A 25,208-nucleotide genomic window follows, 5' to 3' on the forward strand; every position below is an offset into this window, starting at 1 on the left:
GACTTCCATAACCTTTGATGCCCTTTCTAATCAAGAATCTATTAACTTCTGCTTTAAATATACCCAATGACCTAGCCTCCATCTGTGGCAACAAATTAAATCTGTGGTAACCCTCTGGCTAAAAAAAAAAATTCGTCATCTCTATTCTAAAGGGAAGTCCTTCTATTTCTGAGGCTGAGCGCTCTGGTCCTGGACTCCTCCACCATAGGAAACATCCTTTCCACATCCACTCTATCTACGCCTTCCAACATGCAGTAGCTTTCAATGAGATACCCCACTCAATCTTCTAAATTCCAGTGAGTACAGGCCCAGAGCCATCAATTTTGTCATCCAAATGATTGATATATAACATGAAAAGAGGGGTTCCCATACTTACCCCTGCGGAATATAACACAAGTCAGCCAACCAGAAAAGACCCCCTTTATTCCCAATCTTTGCATCCTGCCAGTCAATCTAGTATCTTTCCTGTAATACCATGGGCTCTCAGCTTTTTCTTCCAAAATGTGGTGCCCAGAACTGTACAGAGTATTTCATATGTAAAGCTTTGCAGAGGTATGCAAAACCATAGCTCTATTTTATTCTAGTTTCATAGGTATATAAACATCAACATTCTGTTAATCTTTTTTTTATTATTTCCTCCATCAGTCCATGTCATTTTAATTATCTGTGTACAAAGAATGTTAATTCTCAATTGACCTCCACAGCAGTCGTATTTTATTTATTTTAGTGCTACAGCATAGTAACAGGCCCTTTTGGCCCAATGAGCCCTTGCTGCCTAATTACACCCTTGTGACCAATTATCCTACTACTCCTGTGTCTTTGGAACGTGGGAGGAAACTGAAGCATATGGAAGAAATCTATGCTACCATTTAAAAGGTATGAAATTTCTTTCTATTTAGGTCCATTGTCTACAGTGAACACATTTGAGTCATAGAGAAGTACAGCACAGAAACCGGCCCATCGGCCCACCTAGTCCGTGCCGAATCATTTAATCCGCCTAGTCCCATCGACCTGCACTGAGACCATAGCCCTCCATACCCCTCCCATCCATGCACCTATCCAGACTACTCTTAAACATTGAAATTGAGATTGCATGCATCACTTGCACTGACAGCTCATTCCACACTCTCACCATCCTCTGAGTAACGAAGTTTCCCTTCAGGTTGCCCTTAAACTTTTCACCTGTCACCCTTAACCCATGACCTCTAGTTGTAGTCCCACTCAATCTCCATGGAAAAAGTTTGCTTGCATGTACCCTATCTATACCCCTCATAATTTTGTATACCTCTATCAAATCTCCCCTCCATCTTCTACATTCCAAGGAATAAAGTCCTAACCTATTCAATCTTTCCTTATAACTCAGGCCCTCCAGTCCCAGTAAAATCCTTGTAAATTTTCTCTGGATTCTTTCAACCTTATTGATATCTTTACTGTACGTAGGTAACCAAAACTGCACACAATACTCTATATTAGGCCTCACCAACATCTTATACAACTTCATCATAACATCCCATCTCCTTAACTCAATACTTTGATATATGAAGGCCAATGTGGTAAAAGCTTTCTTTATAACCCTAAATATTACCTAAATGTTTCAGCTATTTCTAATTTTATGCTTTTTTGTATACTGCTTACAATGTCACATATTTTCTTTCCCATTTTATTAGTTACTACCATGGACACCTCACCCAAAAATTCAATAAACTTCATGAACCAATCAATTATTTCTAAATTTATGCCGTTTTCTGATCAGCTAAAAGTATTTCTAAGCTTGTTATAGACCCTACCAATTAACCAGCAACATAAAATAGATCAGCTAGACAAGCTTTCTTATGGACACAGAATTATACTCAAGCGACCTAATTAATTGCTCGAGGAGTTTCCAAACTAAATGAGTACTCCTTGAATTAAAAAAACTCTCCCCTCTCCAATCAAAACAAGTTTCTGCTCACACAGAATGATGCTTAATGATCCGTAATTTTGAATTCCTTGCAACCACCACATTTCTCCCTTTTCTTTCACCGAACACCCCCGCCAAACAATTAACGTTTCTAAAGTTCTTTAGTCAATGTTTTGACATTCCTTTTAATAGCCCTATCTATGTATTCACTGGTAAGATATTGAACAGGCTGAACCTTTATCCAGAGAAATCTAGAAGCATGAGAGATGAACATTAAGGGTGGCACGACAGTGGAGTGGTTGGCATAATGGTACAACAGTGCCAGCGAGCCGGATTCACTCCCACCACTGTGTGTGATGAGTTTGTACATTCTCCCCATAACAGTATGGGTTTCCTCCAGGTGCCCCAGTTTCCTTCCACGTTCCAAAGCTGTGTGGGTTATTAGGCTGATTGGTCACATGGATGTAATTGGGTGGCATGACTCCGTGGCCTGCAAGAACCTGTAACTGTGCCATATCTTTAAATAAAATAAACATTAAAAAGCAGAAGATTCTGGCCAGGAATATGGATGCTGAGAGGATGATTCACATAGTGGGGATATTTAGAACTAAGATATATGGAAACCAGCTTTTTATTTTCATTCTTTTTCAGTATCTAGGCATCACCAGCAAAGCCACTATTTATTACTTTTCCTTAATTGCCCCTGAGTGGATGATGATGACACACTAACTGAACTGCTTGGTCCTATATGCCCCAGGACCAATGAAATTAAACCCGGTGAAGATGAAATAATACTGGCATACACTCAATAACCACTTTATTGGGTACCTCCTATACCTAATAAGATGGCCACTGAGTGCATGTTTGTGGTCTTCCATGCACTTCAACATTCGCCAAATTACAGGAAGGATATAAATAAGGTTGAAAGAGTGCAGAGAAGGTTTATAAGGATGTTGCCGGGACTTGAGAAACTGAGTTACAGAGAAAGGTTGAATAGGTTAGGAATTTATTCCCTGGAGCATAGAAGAATGAAGGGAGATTTGATAGAGGTATATAAAATTATGATGGGTATAGACAGAGTGAACGCAAGCAGGCTTTTTCCACTGAGGCTAGGGGAGAAAAAAACCGGAGGACATGGGTTAAGGGTGAAGGGGGAAAAGTTTAAAAGGAACATTAGAGAGTGGTGGGAGTGTGGAATGAGCTACCAGATGAAGAGGTAAATGCGGGCTCATTTTTAACATTTAAGAAAAACTTGGACAGGTACATGGATGAGAGGTGTATGGAGGGATATGGTCCAGGTGCAGATCAGTGCGACTAGGCAGAAAAATGGTTCGGCACAGCCAAGACGGGCCAAAAGACCAGTTCCTGTGCTGTAATGTTCTATGGTTCTATGGTTCAACATATGGGTAATCTGAGTTACTGTCATGTTCGCGTCAGCTCGAAGCAATCTGGCCATTCTCCTCTGACCTCTGTCATTAATAAGGCACTTTTGCCAACAGAACTGTCGCTCATTGGATGTTTTTTGTTTACTGCACCATTCTCTGTAAATTCTAGAGACTGTTGTGCATGAAAATACCAAGAGATCAGCAGTTTCTGAGATACTCAAGCCACCCTGTCTGGCACCAACAATCGTTTCACATTCAGTCACTCAGATTACATTTACTCTCCATTCTGATGTTTAGTCTGAACAACAACTGAACCTCTTCACTATGTTTGCATGCTTTATGCATTGAGTTGTTGCCATATGATTGGTTGATTAGATATTTGCATTAATGAGCAGGTGTACAGGCGTACCTAATAAAGTGGCCACTAAGGGTATTTTCGAGTCAGGATGTGTGTGATTTTATGGATATAGAATGGCTAGGTGAAAAGATAAGGATACGGCAGATGAAATGTTGCATACAAAAATATGGTGTTTGTCTGTAAACTTAACGGATTTAAGTTCCAATACAACAATCTGCCATGCCATAATATTTACCATATTGCTTAGATACTACAATTCAGATGTTTCAATCACATAAAAATAATTTCAGCATCTTTGCTAAAAATAATACAAGGAAGCATTCAAGATCATGATTAACGACCTTACCAGCATAAAAACATTAAAATATTGGAAATATTCAGGTCAGAATCTGGTCAGTCCTGCTGAGTATTTCTAGAATTTTCTCTTTTTATTTTAGATTTCAAGCATCCCAGTTTTGTTTATATTTTCCTTTACCTGTACGTAAATGTTCATCTTAAGCTAGAGATTCAAGATTGCACTTTCTACTGGTCACTTTTAGCTATGTGCCTTACTTGTCATTTAAGGACATTTAGTTGCTTACTCACTTGTCTAATCAACAAATTGCACAATAGAAAAGATGCAGTATATTGTTGAAAGTAACTTGTTGGTTTGAAAAGGGCTGGAGAGACAAAGAGAAACATGTCCAAAAATTAGATAACACAGGTTAAGGCGTGGATGTGAAGGGCTAAAAAGCCTGATTCCATGCGATATGACTCTTTGATTCTATGAGTTGAATCCAATTCCAAGAAGACTCAGATCATCTACCAACCGTCACCAACTGAGACAAATCGGATAGAACCATCAATTCAACTTGGCGAAACAACCCTGGAAAACATGGACCACTTTCCATATCTTGGAAGTCACCTCTCCTCCAATGTCGACCTTAATGATGAGATCCAACATCGTCTTAAATGCACTGGAACAGCTTTTGGACGTCTCCGAACAAGAGTCTTTCATGATTGTGACATCTGAACAGACACCAAAATGTTAGTGTACAAAGCAGTGGTGATCCCAATGCTCCTGCATGCATCAGAAACCTGGACAACATACCAACAACATCTGAAGGCACTTGAAAAGTTCCATCAACACTGTCTTCGAAACATCTTAAATATCAGCTGGGAAGATAGAAGAACCAACATCAACGTGCTAAATGAAGCAAAAACAACAAGCATTGAAGCCTATGTCATCAAGAACGAACTAAGATGGAGCGGTCATGTTGTTCGGATGAAAGACGAACGTCTGCCGAAACAAATCTTCTACTCCCAGCTTAAAGAAGGCAAACATAAAAGAGGAAGACAACAGAAGAGATTCAAAGACATCTTAAAAGCCAACATGAAGAAATGTAACATCGACATCAACAATTGGGAAACCAATGCCAAGGACAGGAAACTCTGGCAAGCCATCATCTGAGAAGGAACAGCAACTTTCGAAGTCAACAGATGTGCAGAATTAGAAGAAATGAGAAGAAAATGGAAAGAGAGGCAGCAACTACCAAAGCCTGATCTGTCATCTGGAACTACCTGTCCTGAATGTGGAAGAACTTTCAAAGCCAAGATTGGACTCATAAGCCACCTGAGAGCCCATAAATAGACCAGTGGAACAAAGACCATCATCCTCGACCTTGAGGGATAGCCACAACACCGATCCTTATCCTTTAATAATACCTCAGCTTCACTCCTTATATTTCCAAACTCGAAAAATATACTGCTATCTGGCAAATGAAGCTACACAGTTTATTCCCGTCAAAGAGTCAAAAAAAAAAAATAGGCAGATGCTGCAAATCTGAAACAAATCAGAAAATGTGCAGATCCTGAGCAGGTCTGACAGCATTTCAGAAGAGGGAAAGAGTTAATATTATTGATTGATGGCCTTTCATCCGAGTTTGCTGCTGTTCCTATGTCTCCTCTGACAGTCATACCAGTTTCCCACAAAACTGTTGTCAGTACTGCTCCTTCAGTCTCTAGGCCAATCCATTCATTCTTGGTCATTTCAAACTCCAGACCTTTCCAATCTCCCTTAATATCTTTCTTCAAACAAATTAATTTTTTTTTAGATTTTACCCCACCTCACCAAACTCTACCCTAAGCACCACAGCAACCAGGACATGTCATGTATTATTGCAATGGTATTAATGACATACAAGGCTATGTCTTCTCTGTCTCCGCTCACAACACACTTCCCCCTCCTCATCCCAATTTTTTCTCCATTCTCTCATTTAAATACATGCTGTCTAGCTTTGGCCTTCGTTCACTATTGCGCAGGATACAGTACATCTGGAATTTGATGTGCTATCAAATGATATCACTGACAAAAAGTGTGCAAATGATAAAATGAGAAGGTATTTGGTGATTTGAAGGTGAGAGTTAGTACCTGAAAGGAGAAAAACTGTTTCAATGAGGTTTCTATAGCTAACAGCATATTTAGTCATTTTCACAGCTACACTTCTAATGTATTTATTGGCAGTGAAACTCTGAGACCCTCGAACTGTGGGCATTCTCCCTATAAACAACCCTAGTCTGTTTTGTGACATTAAAGGACATGGTCTTAAATCTTTATAGTGAACCGCTGATTTAAACCCCCAATAACACATCTGATGTGAACACATAAAGCTTTCTGATGTTAATTTCCTTTGCTAAATGTACTACCATAGCAGGACAATTATGAAATGCAAAGATAAGCCCCTGCTTCTCTTTACCACTACTAATCATCCACCTTATCATCCACCTCCCTCCAGCCTCACTACTAACAAGTACAGTGAGATTTAGACCTTCATGCCGCAAAGTTTGTCTGCTTTAATTCCCAGAATGCTGCTGTTCAGAGAGATCTTAGTGTCCTCATACACAAACTACTATATGTTAACAAATAGGAATTGGGGAGGGAGTCGAAGTCAATTGAAATGTTGGGCTTTATTGCAAAGAGGATTGAGCAAAAACGTAGGACAACCTGCTAAAACTACACAGGACATTTGTGGGATCTGAAGTACAGTGCACAGATGTGTTTTCCTTATATACTTATACTGAGCCAGTACAAAGTTGGTTCCTGAGATTACAGCATTAGCCAATGAGGAAAGCCTGCTCTGGTTGGGCCAATACTCATCGGAGCGAGACCATGAGAGTTATTCAATTGAAACATACACAAATATGAGCAATGTGAAAGAGAGATGCTGAGAGGACGATTCCCCTTGTAAACAACATTTCAATGGCAGTTTATCTTACACACAGTGAAATAGCTGTATTGTTATTCATCACTTTCATTGCTAAATATTTTGCAGTATTGCATAAAAATTCATCACAGATAGAGAACAAAGACTTTTTTTTACAATCTTATATTTAATATTCAAAGCTTTTAGTTATTGCATCACACTTGTAATGAATAATTACAACTATTTCTGTGTATCTTTAAAAATCTAATTTACTTATTTTTATAAGTTATGGAAGTGCTTTTCTCACTTAGGTCTTCAGTGTTATCACTTTTGTTGTTTTGCATGCAGAATTGATTCAGTCTTCAGAAATATCAAACACTGTAGTCGAAAGTTCAAAGTAAATGTTTTAATCAAAGTATATATATGTCACCATATACAACCCTGAGATTCGTTTTCTTGTGGATATACTCAACAGATCTATAGAATAATTACTATAACAGAATAAAAGAAGGACCACCCATCTAGGTGCTCAACCAGATTGCAGAAGACAACAATGCAAATACAAAAAGAAGAAACAATAATAATAAATAAATAAACAATACGTATCAAGAAAATGAGAGGAAGAATCCTTGAAAGTGAGTCATTGGTTGTGGGAACATCTCACAATGAGACAAGTGAAGTTCAGTGATGTTATCCCCTTTGATTCAAAAGCCTTAAGGCTGAGAGGTAATAACTATTCCTGAAGTTGGTGGTGCAAGTTCTGAGGCTCCTGTACCTTCTTCCTGATGGCAGCAGCGAGAAGAGAGCACGTACTGGGTGGTGGGGATCCCTGATGATGGAAACTGCTATCCTGCGATAGCACTTCATGTAGATATGCTCAATGGTTCAGAGGACTTTACCTGTGATGAACTAGACTGTATCCACTACATTTTGTAGGATTTTCTGTTCAAGTGCATTAATGTTTCCATACCAGGCTGTGAAGAAGAATCCTGGTGCTTGAAAATGTACTTCTGAAAGGTATCAACAACTTACAGTTCCAAATCAACACATTTGCTTTCCAAGTTTATGTTGCTTACTGTAAATGTGACAAATATATATCATTGTGGCGACCCACTTTCTATACAAGCGAACCGGCTCAGAAAATAGCCCGCGCGTGGGGAGAGACTTTTGTAATGCACCTCTGACGCCATTTCTGCCTGGAGAGGGCTGGAAGAGAACTGCTTAAAAGCCAGTGCTGTGAAGTTTAAATAAACGAGTCTCGAGTGCGACTTACAGACTGCGTGTCATTATTTCTAGCTCTGTGTGTAGCACATCGCTACATTGGTGACCCCGACGGTCCAAAGGGGATTTGGACCAAAGATGATCAACTCTTCTTCATCTGTTCACGCAATTTCACTAAAACTGCCAGCTTTCTGGACGCTGCAACCACGCGTGTGGTTTGACCAAGCAGAAGCCCAGTTCCAGATTCGGCAGATATCTTCGGATTCCACACGTTACTATTACGTGGTGAGCTCCCTTGACCAGGAGACAGCCGCACGGGTTGGGGATTTCATACAGTCACCCCCCGAAGAAGGCAAATATGCAGCATTCAAAGCGCTGCTCATAGAGACCTTTGGCCTCTCACGGTGTGAGCAAGGTGCCCGCTTGCTGCACCTGGACAGTTTGGAAGACAGGCTGCCGTTAGCATTAATGAACGAGATGCTGGTCCTGGCTGAAGGACACAAGCCCTGCCTCATGTTTGAGCAGGCGTTCCTAGAACAACTGCCCAAGGACATACATCTACTGCTGGCTGAGGGAGATTTCAGTGACCCCCGGAAGGTGGCAGCCCGGGAAGATGTGCTGTGGAAAGCCAAGAGGGAGAGCAGGGCGTCCGTCGGACAGATTACCAAGCCACGCGCTCCTGGGGGCAGACTTCTTGCGAGCCCACAGCCTGCTGGTTAATTTGCAAGGGAAAAGATTGGTCTATGCCAAGACTTTCCAGACGTTCTCCCTGGGTGAAGCCAAGTTGCCGGCCCCACACCTGGGCTCCATCATGCTATCTGACAATGAATTCACCAGAATCCAGGCGGACTTTCCATCGGCTTTGGCACCACAGTTCACAGCAGCCATGCCCAGACACAGAGTACAGCACCACATTCTGACCCAGGGACCACCACTCCATGCCTGGGCACGAAGGCCCCCCCAGACAAGCTCTGCCTGGCGAAGGAAGAGTTCAAGAGGATGGAGGAATTGGGGTCGTACGGCGGTCCGACAGCCCATGGGCCTCCCACTTGCACATGGTGCCCAAAGCAGCCTGGGGCTGGAGACCATGCAGTGACTACCACAGACTGAACGAGGCTACAACTCCAGACCGCTACCCCGTGCCACACATACAGGACTTTGCAGCAAACCTGCATGGGGCAAGCATCTTTTCCAAAGTAGACCTCGTACGGGGGTACCATCAAATTCTGGTACACCCTGAAGACATCCCCAAAACAGCACTCATCACCCCGTTCGGCCTGTTCAAATTCCTCCGAATGCCGTTCGGCCTGAAGAATGCCGCACAGACGTTCCAGCGACTAATGGATGCGGTGGGATGCGACCTGGACTTTGCATTCATCTATTTGGACAACATCCTCATAGCCAGCAGTAGTCGTCAGGAGGATCTGTCCCACCTCCGCCAGCTCTACTCCTGCCTGAGTGATTTCGGCCCCGTGATCAACCCAGCCAAATGTCAGTTCAGACTCGACACTATCGAATTCCTGGGCCACAGGATTACCAAAGACGGGGCAACACCTCTGCCCGCCAAGGTAGACGCGATCCGCCACTTCGCCCGGCCCAACACAGTCAAAGGCCTGCAGCAGTTCGTTGGTACGGTGAACTTCTACCACCGCTTCCTCCCCTCAGCAGCCCATATCATGCGCCCTTTGTTCATCCTGATGTCGGGTAAAGGCAAGGACATTACTTGGGACGAAGAGGCCGCAGCCACTTTTGTTAAAGCCAAGGAAGCCTTGGCAGACGTCGCAATGCTGGTGCACCCCAGAACGGACGTTCCAACCGCCCTCACAGTGGACGCATCCAACACAGCAGTCGGTGGGGTGCTGGAGCAACTCATCGAGGGCGTTGGCAACTCCTGGCATCCTTCAGCAGGCACCTACGGCCACCCGAACTCAAGTACAGTGCCTTCGACCGGGAGCTGTTGGAAGTATATCCGGCAATCCGGCACTTCAGGTACTTCTTAGAAGGCAGGCCGTTCACCGTGTTCACGGACCACAAACCGTTGACCTTAGCATTCACAAAGGTGTCCGATCCCTGGTCGGCCCGCCAGCAGCGACATCTGTCCTACATCTCCGAGTACACGACGGACATCCAGCATGCCTGGGGAAAGGACAACGTCGTGGCGGACGCACTCTCCAGACCAGCTATCCAGGCCCAGTCCCAGGGGGTGGAATATGCAGCACTGGCGGAGGCGCAGCAGGCAGACGACGAGATGCCCAGCTACAGGACTGCAGTCTCGGGTTTGCAGCTGCAAGACTTCCTCATAGGCCCAGGTGAGAGGACCCTCCTGTGTGACGTGGCTACCGGCCAACCTCACCCCTGGCGGCAGCGAGTTTTCAACTCCATACACGGCTTGGTGCACCCATCTATCAAGACAACCATCCAAATGGTCTCCAGCAAGTTCGTGTGGCACAGACTTCACAAACAGGTCAGTGAATGGGCCTAAACGTGCACGCAGTGCCAAACAGCCAAGGTTCAGCAGCACACCAAAGCCCCGCCGCAGCAGTTCGAACCCACCCGCCAGAGGTTCGACCACATTCGTGTAGATATCGTGGGGCCGCTGCCAGTGTCGCGAGGAGCGCGGTACCTCCTAACTATGATAAACCGGTTCACCAGATGGCCAGAGGCGGTCCCGCTCAACGACACCACCGCCGATTCCTGCGCCCGAGCGCTGATTGCAAACTGGGTAGCATGCTTCGGGATACCGGCCCACATTACCTCCGTCAGAGGTGCCCAGTTCACCTCCAGCCTGTGGTCGGCTGTGGCCAGCCTATGAAGAACACAATTACACCACACAACTGCCTACCACCCACAGTCAAACGGACTAGTGGAACGCTTCTACCGTCACTTAAAGTCAGCTCTCATGGCCCGCCTGGAGGGGCCTAACTGGGTGGACCAACTTCCCTGGGTCCTGCTTGGAATCCGCACAGCACCCAAAGAGGATCTGCACACCTCGTCGGCCAAGCTGGTGTACGGCGCACCCCTGGTCGTCCCAAGAGAGTTCATACCAGCCTCAAGGGGGCAAGAGGAAGAACCCGCAGCAGTCCTGGACAGACTATGTGAAAGGCTCAGCAACCTGGCCCCCGTACCGACTTCACAGCACGGACAGATCCCGACCTGCAGAAAGACCTGCAGAACTGTAAGTTTGTATTCATACGAAGGGGCACACACTGGGCACCACTACAGCGGCCATACGAGGGGCCGTTCAAGGTGATCAGTAACAATGGGTCCACGTACGTTCTAGACATTGGGGGGAAAAGAGGAGGTTTTCACAGTTGACCGACTCAAACCGGCCCCATGTGGACTTGGCGCAGCCAGTCAAGGTTCAGGCACCGTGGCGCAGAGGCAGACTGCCCAAACAGAGACTGATCCAGACTATGGAATTGGGGGTGTATCACCGGCTCTGGGGGCGGGGGTGTTATTTGGCAACCCACTTTGTCCTGCATAGGCTATTATGATTGAAAATAAATTAATCCCGTGATAAATTAATCCTCGAAAAACAAGGTAAGAATTGGGAGGCATTGATAACTATTGTGAAGTAATCTCTGAACACTGGAAAATACACTGGGGCGCTCCAATTACTTTGGGTCCTTTAAATAACAGAATAGACACAGGGATGTGGTTTGCCCTCAAATTCCAATATGCAGTAAAGTAGGAACATAAATTGATTCCCCATAAACAGATATTGGCCCAAACCTTGCAGCCAACAGCAACGTGGCTGTACTTAAAGATGGCTTTAATAAAAGGTAGCATGAGCTATTCCACTGATGAGAATTTTGACAAAGACCAGCAAAATGATTTTGAGATGACTGATTTCTGGATGGCTCTTCACATGACTACAGAGGAAATATCAGAGGGGGTAATCCAACACAGACCAATCCACAGAATTCAGAACCATCTGATCAGAGAATAAGATGCATTTACAGACCTACTCTGAACTGCCCAGAGAAGTAAATAGAGTTTAAATGATGTTGGAAACTTTTAAGATCTATGAGAAAATTTTAGAATCTGTTACAGAAAAATTTAATTTACCAAGATCCTCAGAAGAAAATTCTCTTTTAATAATTAATTGAAAGATTTTAATATAGTCTTTTAAAATTAATTGCTCCTATTCCACCTGACACTTCACACATTCTGCATCTGCACAGAATCCCAGAATATTACTCATAATTAAAAATTAACAAGTTAAATTGCCAAACCGCATCTGCCCAGTTTTCTCATACACTTAAATTAAATCTGGAAGTCAGTGGATTTGCAGGCGCTTTTGAGTTGAAGTCACAGAGTCAAACAGCAATATAGCATGGACAAGCCCACTGGTCCTACCACTCCATGCTGACCGGCCAACCGGGGGGGCGGGGAGGTGGTAGGGTTGCCAACGGACAAGAATAGCAATCAAATACGTTGTGTTTACCCTGAGAAAGACTACAATGACCATGAAGCCTTGCACATGTATAACCTGCAAATGCGTGTATCTGCTGGTTTTTTTTCTGCAAATCGCTTTTGGCCACTCTGTTTGGGGGGGGGGAAGGGGGGGTGTTAATCATGACTGGAATATAGGTGATAAGTGGCTAATACACTCAATTTTGTTTCTAAAAGGGATTATCTGACGAGTTTAACATTAAACTCACAGCTCATATTTCCCTCGTATGAATATAGTGATAAGTCAATTATCGGGGGAGGACGGGGAGCTTGAAGTAAGTGTTGAACGAACTTCCAGTAGAAGTGGTAGAGGCAGGTTTGATATTATCATTTAAAGAAAAATTGGACAGGTATATGGACAGGAAAGAAATGGAGGGTTATGGGCTGAATGCAGGTCGGTGGGACTAGGTGAGAGTAGCGTTCGGCACGGACTAGAAGGGCAGAGATATTCCGTGCTGTAATTGTTATATGGTTATATAAGTCATTTAGAAGTCAATAGCATCATAACATTTTAACACACAGCACATATTTTCCCCGTGTGAACATATAAAATCATTGCAACACACCAATATCGCTGAATCAGTGGGAGACCTGGGCTTGTTTCCCTTTAACAAGACGGTGCGATCGAAGGGTGATGGGAGATAGCGATTATCGAAAGGGATTCCTTATGTCCGGTCTATTACACAATTTAATTTTCGTTGCATTCATTGCAGAGATATGTTGGAAATGGAAGCAACGTTTTCAGTGCTTTCGTGGCTATCTCAGGATATTTAGCCTTGACTTTCATCCAGAATGCCGGCAGAGATGTTACGTCAAACATACTTTTCAGCCCGTCGTCATTTGCAAGCTCGAGGAGTTGATCTCTTTCCCGCGCTGACATGGATGACGCACAGGTAATGACCTGCAGCTTGACTCATATCGCCAAATCATATCGCTTGCTCGCAGACCAGTAGCACATGCTTTGAAGCCCAGTGGTTGGGGACCGATGATGTACAGTACCTATCCAGGTGTTTCTTAAATTACAATATCATACATGCCTCAACCTCTTCCTCCATTCCATGAAGAACTTGTTTCTCAGGTCTCCTATACCCAGGGAAAATATTGTTACTGTCCAAATGCATATTATAATTTTAAATATTTCTATAAGGTCACCCCTCATTCTCCTATGTCCCATAAGTAAAGGAATAAAGACCTAACATTGCAACCTCTCCCAATAACCCTGGCTCTCTTATCCTGGCAACATCCTTGTAAATCTTTTTTGCATTCTTTCCAGTTTAACCACATATAATTGTAACGTTCCGTTATTTTGGCTCGTGTATGTCTAGGGGAAATCCCGCCCAGCACCTGCTTCAGCAGTCCCCTCAGGGTCAATCGTCGCCCGAATCAATCACAAACATCAATCATCAGCCAGCACACCCAGTAAATTTTAACACATACACTTTATAGATATTACTAATTCTAGGGCATTAATATACATGTGATACAGAGAGGAAAGTAATGAAAAAAAAAGGCGCCAACACTTATTCAAAGTCCAAGTTCTTCGCGCGCTACCGTTGGAGCTCAAGTTCGACGTCAGACGACCACCCGAATTCCGTCGACCCACGGCTCGGGACCACCCGAAGTGATCGACCGGAGCCTCTCCGCACGTCCGCCGTCCTCCTCGTCTCTCCTCCCGACTCCCCGCCAAAACTCAGTCCACAGTCATATCATACAGCATGGCATCCGAAAACAAAACGATACATAACCACCCATTGGCTAATAGCACCCTCTTATCACCCTCTAAACCACAATAAACTGCTAGCGCAAACTCTCTGCAGCGTTAAAACACAACAAAGCCGCATTCCACAGATTAACATAACAAAAATCGCCATTTTAAATGTAACAAAAGAAAGACCCCGTACACTCTCCCCCCACCTAAAAAAAGTCATGCCCTCATGACGTTAACAGAATTCACTAGTACTCCTTGTAAAACACAAAACCCAACCCAGGTGCATAAAGCAGTGACATAACTTTGCAGGGCAGTAGAGATCACACCCTGCTCTCCCGGCGCTATATAAGTGAGTCTTTCCGGGGGATGCCTACTCCTCTGAGGCCTCAGGACTTCCTCTGTGGACTCTCCCTGTTCAGACACCCCAGGTGACCCCTCGAGCCGATCTGTCGGACCTTCCCCTTCACCGGGATCCCTCTGCCCCGGTGAGCCCTCTGGCTCGGGTTCTGCCTCCACCCTCTCCTCCCCCAATGCTGGCTGTAATACAGGCGGCTCTGCAACACCCTCCCTCGGTCCCCCTGACTCAGTGATGGAAGGGCCAAGAGTCTCTTCTCCCCGCACCGGGGAATCAGCGAACGGAAGCAGGTACCACACGTCCGAATCATCATCTTCCGATGACGTATCCCTTCTCGAGGTGGGGACCGGCCCCGTTTTCTTCGCAGCGGCCTCTTCCCGCGCCCCGCGCCCTCGCAGAGTCCTCGTACTAGGAGTAAACTCCCATTCGGACTCTAGGTCCATCTTCACCTCTCGACCCAGAGGCAACAGGTGGTTCCGATGGAGTACCTTGACAGGCCCCTGCCCGCCCTCAGGTCTCACCCGGTAAACCGGGAGATTCGGCATCTGACTCTCCACCACATATGGGGTGGCTGCCCAACGGTCCGCCAACTTGTGCTTACCCTGTAGTCCTAAATTCCGGATGAGGACTCGGTCTCCCGGCAATAGCTGGACGAACTTTACCTTCTGATCATACCTCCTTTTATTCCGCTGGTTCTGCTTGGTGGCTGCCGCCTCAGCCAACTCGTACGCCCTTTTCAACTCTCTCCTCATATCGGACACGTACTTCAGACATGGCTTCGAAGGTATTTCCCCCGCTTCAGTCCCAAAACACAGATCAATGGGCAACCTCGCTTCCCGTCCGAACATCAGATAGTAGGGCGAGTACCCCGTAGCATCATTGCGAGTACAATTGTAACAATGAACCAAATGGGCGATGTGCTGACTCCACTTACTCTTCCGTCCAATCTCCAAGGTGCCGAGCATGTCCAGCAGGGTCCGGTTAAACCTCTCGGGCTGAGGATCACCCTGAGGGTGATAGGGGGTGGTTCTGGACTTTTCAACCCCAAGCATATCCAGCAATTCATGGATAAGCCTGCTCTCGAAGTCCCGTCCCTGATCACTGTGGATCCGCCGGGGAAGGCCATAATGAACAAAGTACTTCTCCCATAACACCTTCGCCACTGTAGTCGCTTTCTGATCCTTAGTAGGAAAAGCCTGCGCATATCTAGTGTAGTGATCCGTGAGGACCAAAACATTCGCGGTATTGCTTGTGTCCGGCTCAATAGACAGGAAATCCATACACACCAGGTCCATGGGTCCTGCACTCTGCAAGTGGGATAACGGAGCCGCCTGCGCAGGCAAGGTCTTCCTCCTGACGCAACGGCTACAGGTCTTACAGTATTCTTCCACCTCCCCCCTCATCCGGGGCCAGTAAAACCGGTCCTTGACTAATCCATAGGTCTTCTCTACCCCTAAGTGCCCGGAATCATCATGTAGAGCCTGAAGCACAGCCTTTCGATACTTCTCGGGCATGACCAGCTGCCAGCGCCGGGGGTGGTCCGGAGGCGAAGTGACTCGGTACAGGACGTGGTTCTTCAGCTTCAACCGGGGCCACTCCTTCAGTAGTAGAGGAACGGAGGCATGTTTCGCCTTCTCCACCTGCCCCATATCACCCTGGCTAACCGCGTACCAGATAGTGCCAAGGCTTGGGTCATCACGCTGAGCCGCCTGTACTTCCTGGTGACTCAACTCCGGCAGCTGCCGGTTCCTCAGAGCAGTCACATTACAGTAACCAGTGGGCAGCGCGTCACCGTCAGCCCCCAGTTGATCTACTGCCCGATCCGTTCCCATCTGTGCTCCTACTTCCCCGTCGCTCCCAACTTGACACATGGCCTTTACTCCCTGGGCAGGGACACTCTTCCACTCCTCGGCCGTGCCCGACTCGTCGTGCGCCCGACGAGACAGGGCATCTGCATCGATGTTCCGACTCCCCGGGCGGTACTTCAGGCTGAACTCATAGGCAGACAAGGCTGCTACCCACCGGTGCCCAGTAGCGTCCAGCTTCGCCGAAGTCAGGATATAAGTGAGGGGGTTGTTATCAGTTCTCACTTCAAACTGGGCCCCGTATAGGTAGTCACTCAACTTGTCTACCACCGCCCATTTCAATGCCAAGAACTCCAGCTTGTGAGTGGGATAGTTTCTCTCAGATGGCGACAAGCTCCGACTGACAAACGCCACTGGCCTCAATCCGTTTCCCTGTTCCTGGTACAGAACAGCCCCAAGACCCTCGTGACTGGCATCAGTGTGTAGAACATACGGCTTCCGGGGATCAGCAAAAGCCAACACTGGGGCCTGTGTCAGCGCCCTTTTTAGAGATTGGAACGCCTCCTCACATTGAGCATCCCACCTCACTCCAAAAGGCTCCCCCGGGTTCAAGTATCCTCCTACCTCCGACCCTCGGTCTCCCTTCCTCCTCCTCCCCCCCATAGGTGGATAGCCACACAACAGCTGGTTCAATGGATGACTCATTTTCGCATATCCTTTCACGAATCGCCGGTAATATCCGCAAAACCCCAAAAACGAGCGTAAGGCGCTCACCTTCTGAGGTCTCGGCCAGGTGGTGACTGCGGCTATCTTATCCGGATCGGTGGCCACTCCATTTCGCGAGATTATGTGCCCAACATAACTGACTGACGTCTTACAGAACTGGCATTTATCCAGGGAAAGTTTTAACCCTTCCTCTTTCAGCCGACTCAGCACCTTCAGCAGCCGCTCCTCATGTTCCTCCAACGTAGATCCGAACACTATCAGGTCGTCCAGGTACACCAATACCTCCAGCAGGTTCATGTCCCCCACTGTCCGCTCCATGAGCCGCTGAAAGGTGGCTGGGGCCCCCGAGATACCTTGGGGCATTCGTTCGAACTGGAAAAACCCCAGGGGACAGATAAAGGCTGTCTTCTCCTTATCAGTCTCGCTCATCGGAATCTGGTAATACCCACTCCGCAAATCCAATACACTGAACCACTGTGCACCACTTAGACAGGCCAATGCATCTTCCACCCTCGGGACCGTATATTGGTCGGGAACAGTGCGGCGGTTCAGGGTCCTATAGTCCACGCACATGCGTACCTTCCCATTTTTCTTCCTTGCCACCACTATGGGGGACGCATATGGGCTTCGGGCCTCCGCAATAATCCCGGCATCTTTCAACTGCCGCAAGTGCTGCCGCACATCCTCCACATCTGCTGGGGCCAACCGCCGCGACCTCTCCCTAAACGGGGTGTCATTTGTTACCCGAATGGTGTGCCGAGTGCTCTTGGAAAACCCTACATCAAACTCGCCCTGAGAAAAGACATCCCCTAACTTCAGCATCTTCTCCACCAGCCTGCTCTTATACGCCGGCGGTACAGGGGAGTTTTCAAAATTAAAGGCCTCCTCGGTCAGCCGCCCCCCGTCTCCCAATAGTTCTCTTCCAGTGGGCTTCACAGGGGCGCTGGACATCACCGTCACCGGGAACAAGTGCGCGAGGGGCATCCCGCGCTTAAAGGTGATCTCCCTCTCCGTTATGTTCCGTATCATCACCCCCATCCGCCGTGCCTGTACAGCTGAGGGCCTCTGCAATTCAGGTCTCACCAGCGCCCCAGCCGGGAACCAGAACTCCCTTTCCAGGTCGTCGGGGGCGTCTACTAGCAGGGCCTCTCCCGGCGGCAATCCGGGGAATCTGGGGGTTCCCATCACTAATGCCGCCTCCCCTGGCTGTATCACCTTAGGCCTCGCCTGAGTGCACCACACCGTCCCTCGTTTGCACTCCGGGTCCAGCCCCTGGGGGTCACTCACTCCTTCGTACACTCCTCGGAACACGGGGTGTACCGAGAGGGTCTCCAAAAAGTTCTCCCCCCCCTTCTTCTTACAGGCTCCCAAGAGCCGTCGCACCAGAGGGGAGTTAGTCCCCACCAACAGGGCAGCACCACCGGTCTCCACCGGATCCGGACAAACCAACACCAGCGTCTCAAAGGCTTCCGATACTCCCACATCTCCCTCTGAAAATTCCACTCTCACTGACAAGTATCCATCGTACGGGTAATCACCATCACTTATGCCCCAAATCTCCAATGCGTTAAACGGAGTTACTGCCAAATGCTTCAGATATTGGTTGTAGAACGACCGGTACAGTAAGGTAACCTGCGACCCGGTGTCAAGGATGGCTTTCGCAAAGATCCCCTCTATCCGTAGGGACACGCTGGAACGGGGTCCCACCAGCCCATCAGGAATTTGGGCTTGTTTGTTCCGGGGTTCCATAGGGGTTTTCTGGGAACGTGTTCCTCCCGAGACTCCAGTCCGTTCCCTCACTGAGCCTCTCTTAAGTTTCCCGACACCTCTCCCTTCTTGGTGGCCTGGGGGCCCTCCCCCCTCGGCGCATTTCGTCTCTCACAATCCTTCCGTAAGTGGCCAGCTTCCCCACAGTGGTAGCACGCCCCCGGCCACTCACATTCCCGGCGGAAATGCCCCTCTCTCCCACAGTTATAGCACCCACTACTCGCCGCCTCTCTCCTCCCGATACGGGCCCCCGAGGACCCCTTGGATTTCTCTGGTCTCATCCCGGCTACCACCTCCTGAACCGCTGAAAACCGTCCCTGAGGGTCCGAGCCCCCTGGTCGGCCCAAAGCACACTCCTCGGCCCGTACCTCTCGGATCAGCCGTCCGAATGATGGAGGGGAGCTCTGCTTAAATGACTGCCGTACACTCCAAGCCACCCTGTCATCCTCCCGGGAACCGCTACATATCTGGCTCATCCTTAACTCCGCCACATCGTCCTCCCTCACTATACCTCGTCGCAGCAACCCCGTAAGCTTTCCTTCCAGCCTGAAAGCATAGTCGGAGAGCTTTTCCCCTCTTCTCTGCCCCATCCGTTGAAACTCTGCTAAATGCCGCCAGGGATCCCCTGACAGTCCAAACACTTCCTCCAAAGCGTCTAAACACTCCGATAGGGAAGCCAAGGGGCGTGCCGCTCTCAGATCGCGGACCACCCGGGCTGCCCCGCCCCTTAAGCTTTCCACCAATCGCTGTCTCTTTTCCTCATCCGAAACTGGCCACACCTCTAACAATTGGGATGTATCTTCAACCCAGGTCTCATAGTCATCCTCCCCTTCCGGGGTGGGCTTGGCTCCCGAGAAAATTCTCAGCTTCGGGCGGTGCACCTCAACCCTTCTCGCCAGGGAGATAATGGCAGCCGTTAACTCGGCAGTCTCCTCAAGCCCATGGGGGCGAGGCCTGGCCAAACCTTCCCACTCCGCACCTCTACCTCTTGCTACGGGCACCCGGCCGGGGGCCTCAACTAGCTCCTCCGGCACCTCCTCACTTGCGTCCTCGGGGAGGGTATGGAGACCCCACGGCCCCGCCTCCCCCTGGACATGGACTGTCGCTGGTAATTCTAAAGCCATGACGTCGGCACTCGCCCACACCAACATCCAGCAAGCCTCCAGTTCTTTCCCACCCCTTCTAGCTACAAGTTCTACCTGCCCGATACCTTTAATCAAACTCAACCCTCGCACCAGTACCTCTGCCGGAATGCGATAATCGACCCCGCTTACCACACACGCATGATTCACCGGTACCTCCTCCATTTCACACCAACTTACAATCTTATCTCGCTCCATCTTCACACCACTTACCGCAACCACAAGTACAACTTTCCCGAAAAAAAAATCCAAATCCCTGACGGTAGCCCCCACTTGTAACGTTCCGTTATTTTGGCTCGTGTATGTCTAGGGGAAATCCCGCCCAGCACCTGCTTCAGCAGTCCCCTCAGGGTCAATCGTCGCCCGAATCAATCACAAACATCAATCATCAGCCAGCACACCCAGTAAATTTTAACACATACACTTTATAGATATTACTAATTCTAGGGCATTAATATACATGTGATACAGAGAGGAAAGTAATGAAAAAAAAAGGCGCCAACACTTATTCAAAGTCCAAGTTCTTCGCGCGCTACCGTTGGAGCTCAAGTTCGACGTCAGACGACCACCCGAATTCCGTCGACCCACGGCTCGGGACCACCCGAAGTGATCGACCGGAGCCTCTCCGCACGTCCGCCGTCCTCCTCGTCTCTCCTCCCGACTCCCCGCCAAAACTCAGTCCACAGTCATATCATACAGCATGGCATCCGAAAACAAAACGATACATAACCACCCATTGGCTAATAGCACCCTCTTATCACCCTCTAAACCACAATAAACTGCTAGCGCAAACTCTCTGCAGCGTTAAAACACAACAAAGCCGCATTCCACAGATTAACATAACAAAAATCGCCATTTTAAATGTAACAAAAGAAAGACCCCGTACATAATCTATAACATCATGATCAAAACTACATACACCCAAGTTCAGTCTCACCAACAAATTGTCGCTGTGGCCAAAAGACACGTACTCTAGTGGCCTACAAATTATATAATAGCAACATAATGTCCCAACTCTAATACTCTGCGCCTTGACTGATGAGCACCTTTTTTACTTGCCTGTCTGTGACGTCACTTGTCTATCTGTGATGCCACTTTCATTGAACTTTGCACCTGTACTCTGTTTCCCTCTTTTTCATGGCATTCCCTCATGCTCTATCATTCATAGCATAAGTCCTAAACACAAGGGATTCTGCAGATGAAGGAAATCTGCAGTAACACACACAAAATTCTGGAGAACTCAGCAGGTCAGGCAGCATCTATGAAGGGGAATAAATGACCAACGTTGTTTGACTTTGTAACACGTATCACTTCAAACTTACCTACAGTATATTGAAATTCAATTGCAACTCTTCCATCCGCTTCCTTAATTGATTAAGATCCCCTTCTTATCTACAAAAATTTTCTTCACTATCATCAACACAAGATGGTGCAGGAAGTGGGGCTTCAGATTTTTAAATCTATGGGACCTGTGCAGATGGGATGGCTTGCAGTGAATTGCAGGGGGACTAATATCCTTTTCAGATGGTTTGCAAATGCTACATGGTAGTTGCTTGGGGAATCTAGAGTTGCAGGGAGATGGGAACCAGTGCCAGAGCAGCTAGTGCTGTGCTTATGGGAAAAGGTGTTGGGGCTACATACAAAGACAGGAATCAAAAGGTTGAACATAGTGTGAATAATGTTCTGAGTTGCATCTATTTCAATGCAAGGAGTATTATAGGTCAGGGGTCCCCAACCTTTTTTGCACTGCGGACCGGTTTAATATTGACAATATTCTTGCGGACCGGCCGACCCGGCCGGGGGGTGGGGGGGGGGGTAGGGTTGCCAACGGACAAGAGTAGCAGTCAAATACGTTGTGTTTACCCCGAAAAGACTACAATGACCATGAAGTCTTGCACGGGCACCAGTGCGCATGCGTGACCTGCCGATTTTTTTTCTCCACTACAAATTGTTTTTGGCGATTCTATTCGGCGGGAGGCGGGGGTGTTAATCACGACTGGAATATAGGTGATAAGTGGCTAATACACTCAATTTCATTTCTAAAAGGGGTTATCTAACGAATTTAATATTAAACACACAGCGCATATTTTCCTCACATGAATATAGTGATAAGTCAATTATCAGGGGAGGACAGGGGAGCTTGAAGTAAGTGTTGAATGAACTTCCAGTAGAAGTGGTAGAGGCAGGTTCGATATTATCATTTAAAGAAAAATTGGATAGGTATATGGACAGGAAAGGAATGGAGGGTTATGGGCTGAGTGCAGATCGGTAGGACTAGGTGAGAGTAAGCGTTTGGCATGGACTAGAAGGGCAGAGATGGCCTGTTTCTATGCTGTAATTGTTATATGGTTATATAAGTCACTTATAAGTCAATAGCACATAACATTTTAAGTAACGTTTGGATATTAAACACACAGCACATATTTTCCCCGTATGAACATATAAAATCATTGCAACACACCAATATTGCTGAATCAGTGGGAGCCCTGGGCTTGTTTCCCTGCAACAAGACGATCCCATCGAGGGGTGATGGGAGACAGCAATACTCGAAGGGGGTTCCTTATGTCCAGTCTATTCCGCAATTTGGTTTTCGTTGCATTCATTGCAGACATAGGTTGGAAATGGAAATAACGTTTTCAGTGCTTTCGTGGCTATCTCAGAATATTTAGCCTTGCCAGAATACCGGCAGAGATGATATGTCAAACATATTTTTCAGCCCGTCGTCATTTGCAAGCTCGAGCAGTTATCTTCTTCCCACGCTGACATGGATGACGTGTGTGTAATGACCTCGTGTGCATTCAAGCTCAACAGTGCGTGACAGGGAATGAGGACAGGTGCAGCTGACTCCTATCGCCAAATCATATTGTTTCCTCGCGGCCCGGTAGCACATGCTTTGCAACCCGGTACCGGTCCGCGGCACAGTGGTTGGGGACTGCTGTTAGAGGTAAGACAGATCAGCTTAAAGAATGAATCAGCATGTGGAATTATGACATTGTTACCATTAGTGAGACTTGGTTGCTGGAGGGGCAGGATTGGCAGCACAGTGTTCTAGGGTTTGGTTGTTTTAGATGTAATAGAGAGGGAGGTATTAAAGTGTATGGGGTGGCACTACTTGGCAGGGAAAATATCACAGTAATGCTCAGACAAGAGAGATTGGAGGGGTCGTCTACTGAAGCTATTAGTGGAACGGAAGAAAAAGGTATGACTACGCTAATGGGTTTATATTATAAAATAGACCATCCAAACAGTCAGCAGGCTTTAGAGGAGCAGATTAAGGAGAGGGGGGGGGAAGGGAGAGGGGGGGGGAGAGGGGGGGGGAGAGGGGGGAGGAGAGGGGGGAGGAGAGGGGGGAGAGAGGAAAAAAAGACAAGTGCAAGAAAAATAAGGTTATCATGGTAGGTGATTTTAACGTTCCACACATGAACTGTGACTCCCATTCTGTAAAAACACTGGATGGGATAGAGTTTGTCAAATGTGTTCTGGAGGGTGGAGCTTAGGATGATGGCACCTAACGGCGACTCTTTTTCTTGCATCTTAGGAAACAGTTCTATTTCTATCTTTGACATCTCTTTTTTTTCCCCTTTTCAGGGCTCTTTTGAAGACCCTGACCCGGAGTTACACTCCGACTTTGGTTCTTTGCGGAAATGGTACCCGCTCTCAGGGCCTCATGACCGGCTGCTTTTCGATATGCCAAGGACACGGTCTGGAAGACTAGCGCGCCTTCAGGGTGCCGGATTTTTGTGGCTCGGGAGGCAGGCAGATTTGAGGTCGGTGCCGCTGCCTGTTGTGTCATGGGAGTACATGGAAGATTGAAAGCAGCGAGCTGGCTGCTGGCTGTGTGCTCGGAAAAAACGACGCAACAGATTTTTAACACCATAAATCGGTGAGTTGTTTTGTTATGTCTCCCCTCTCGCTGTGAAACGTGGACATCTCTTTTTTCCCTTATTAGGGAGAGAGAGCCTGTGGTATGTTGAATTGCTGTGTGAACGAGTAGTTTTTGAGGTACTGTAAGTCTTTATTGATGCTTGCTGCACGCTTGCTCGGTGGAGGGTACAGATGCTTTTTTTGATGGTGGGGGAAGGAGACGGCCGTTGCTTTGCTGCTGCTTATGCGTGGAAGGGTGGAGCTCGAAGGGTCTTTGGAGTTCTAACATTTAACTGTCATTCATTCTTTGGGGCACTCCTCTGTTTTCATGGATGTTTGGAAAGAAAAAGAATTTCAGGATGTATATTCTAAACATTTCTCTGACACTAAATGTACCAATTGAAACCTATTTGAAAATTCCCTTAATCAATAAAAAGATTGATTAGACCAGAAACAATATGATACTGGATCTCCTCATAGGGAATAAGACATGGCTGGTGACAGAAATGTGTGTAGGGGAACAATTTGGATCTAGTGATCATAATTCCATTAGTTTTAAGAAACTATGGAGAAGGAAAATCAAAGACCTCAGAGCAAGATTGCTGGACCAGAGGGATATCAGGGACTGACGTATTTTTTGTTTCTCAGAGACTTGGATATCTCCACCATTCTGGAATCACCGATACAGCTCAGTGGCTTCATAATGCTCTGCTAAGATAGGTCTCTGAGGAGGTGGAGTATGCTTTATGATTAACTCATCCTGGTGCACAAAGGTGGTGGTTCCGTCCCAGTCCTGCTCACCTGACCTGGAACATTTCGCAATCAAGTGTCATCTATTTTATTTATGTGGGAGTTTTCACCCATCATCGTGATAGCGGTGTACATCCTGCCTCAGGCCCCTGTCACACAGACTATAGGCGAACTGAGCAACATAATCAACAGGCATGAAACTGCACATTCTGATGCCTTTTCCATCATTTTGGGGGATTTTAACCAGACCAGCTTCAAGAAGTCTCTAAATAATTATCACCAACATATCACTTGTGAAACTAGAGGAGGCAGCACACTGGACCACTATTATACTACCATCCAGAGTGTTTACAGTGCCATCCCACACCCATACTTTGTAAAGTCAGATCATCTGGCTGTACTTCTACTCCCTGAACATAGACAGAGACTGAAGATCGCAGCACCAGTAGAGAGGACCTAAAAAGTATGGACAAGAAAGGCAGAGGAGCACTTACCGGTACTGCTTCTTCGAGACAGTGGCCTGGGCAGTATTCAGGGATTCATTTTCGAATCTAAATGAACACACTACAGTTGTCACTGACATCATTAAA

The 25,208-nt window shown here is 47.0% G+C and overlaps 1 protein-coding gene across 5 annotated transcripts in view; it reads right to left on the minus strand.

Annotated features, from left to right (window-relative positions):
* Positions 1-25,208, minus strand: part of zfpm2a (zinc finger protein, FOG family member 2a) — a 1,013,454-nt gene that overhangs the window by 759,461 nt on the left and 228,785 nt on the right. For 2 of the 5 annotated variants that reach the window (XM_072263377.1, XM_072263368.1), the window contains exon 1: positions 15,166-15,397. The exons of 2 other annotated variants lie outside the window; for them this stretch is intronic. In XM_072263377.1, the coding sequence (XP_072119478.1) occupies positions 15,166-15,316 (151 nt within the window). In that variant the 5' untranslated portion in view covers positions 15,317-15,397. Of the gene's footprint in view, positions 1-15,165; positions 15,398-25,208 lie in introns of those variants that run through there. One more of the 5 variants, XM_072263402.1, reaches the window with a different exon arrangement.

The sequence above is a fragment of the Mobula birostris genome, chromosome 1 (genome assembly GCF_030028105.1).
Source record: "Mobula birostris isolate sMobBir1 chromosome 1, sMobBir1.hap1, whole genome shotgun sequence".
Classification (NCBI taxonomy): Eukaryota; Metazoa; Chordata; class Chondrichthyes; order Myliobatiformes; family Myliobatidae; genus Mobula; species Mobula birostris.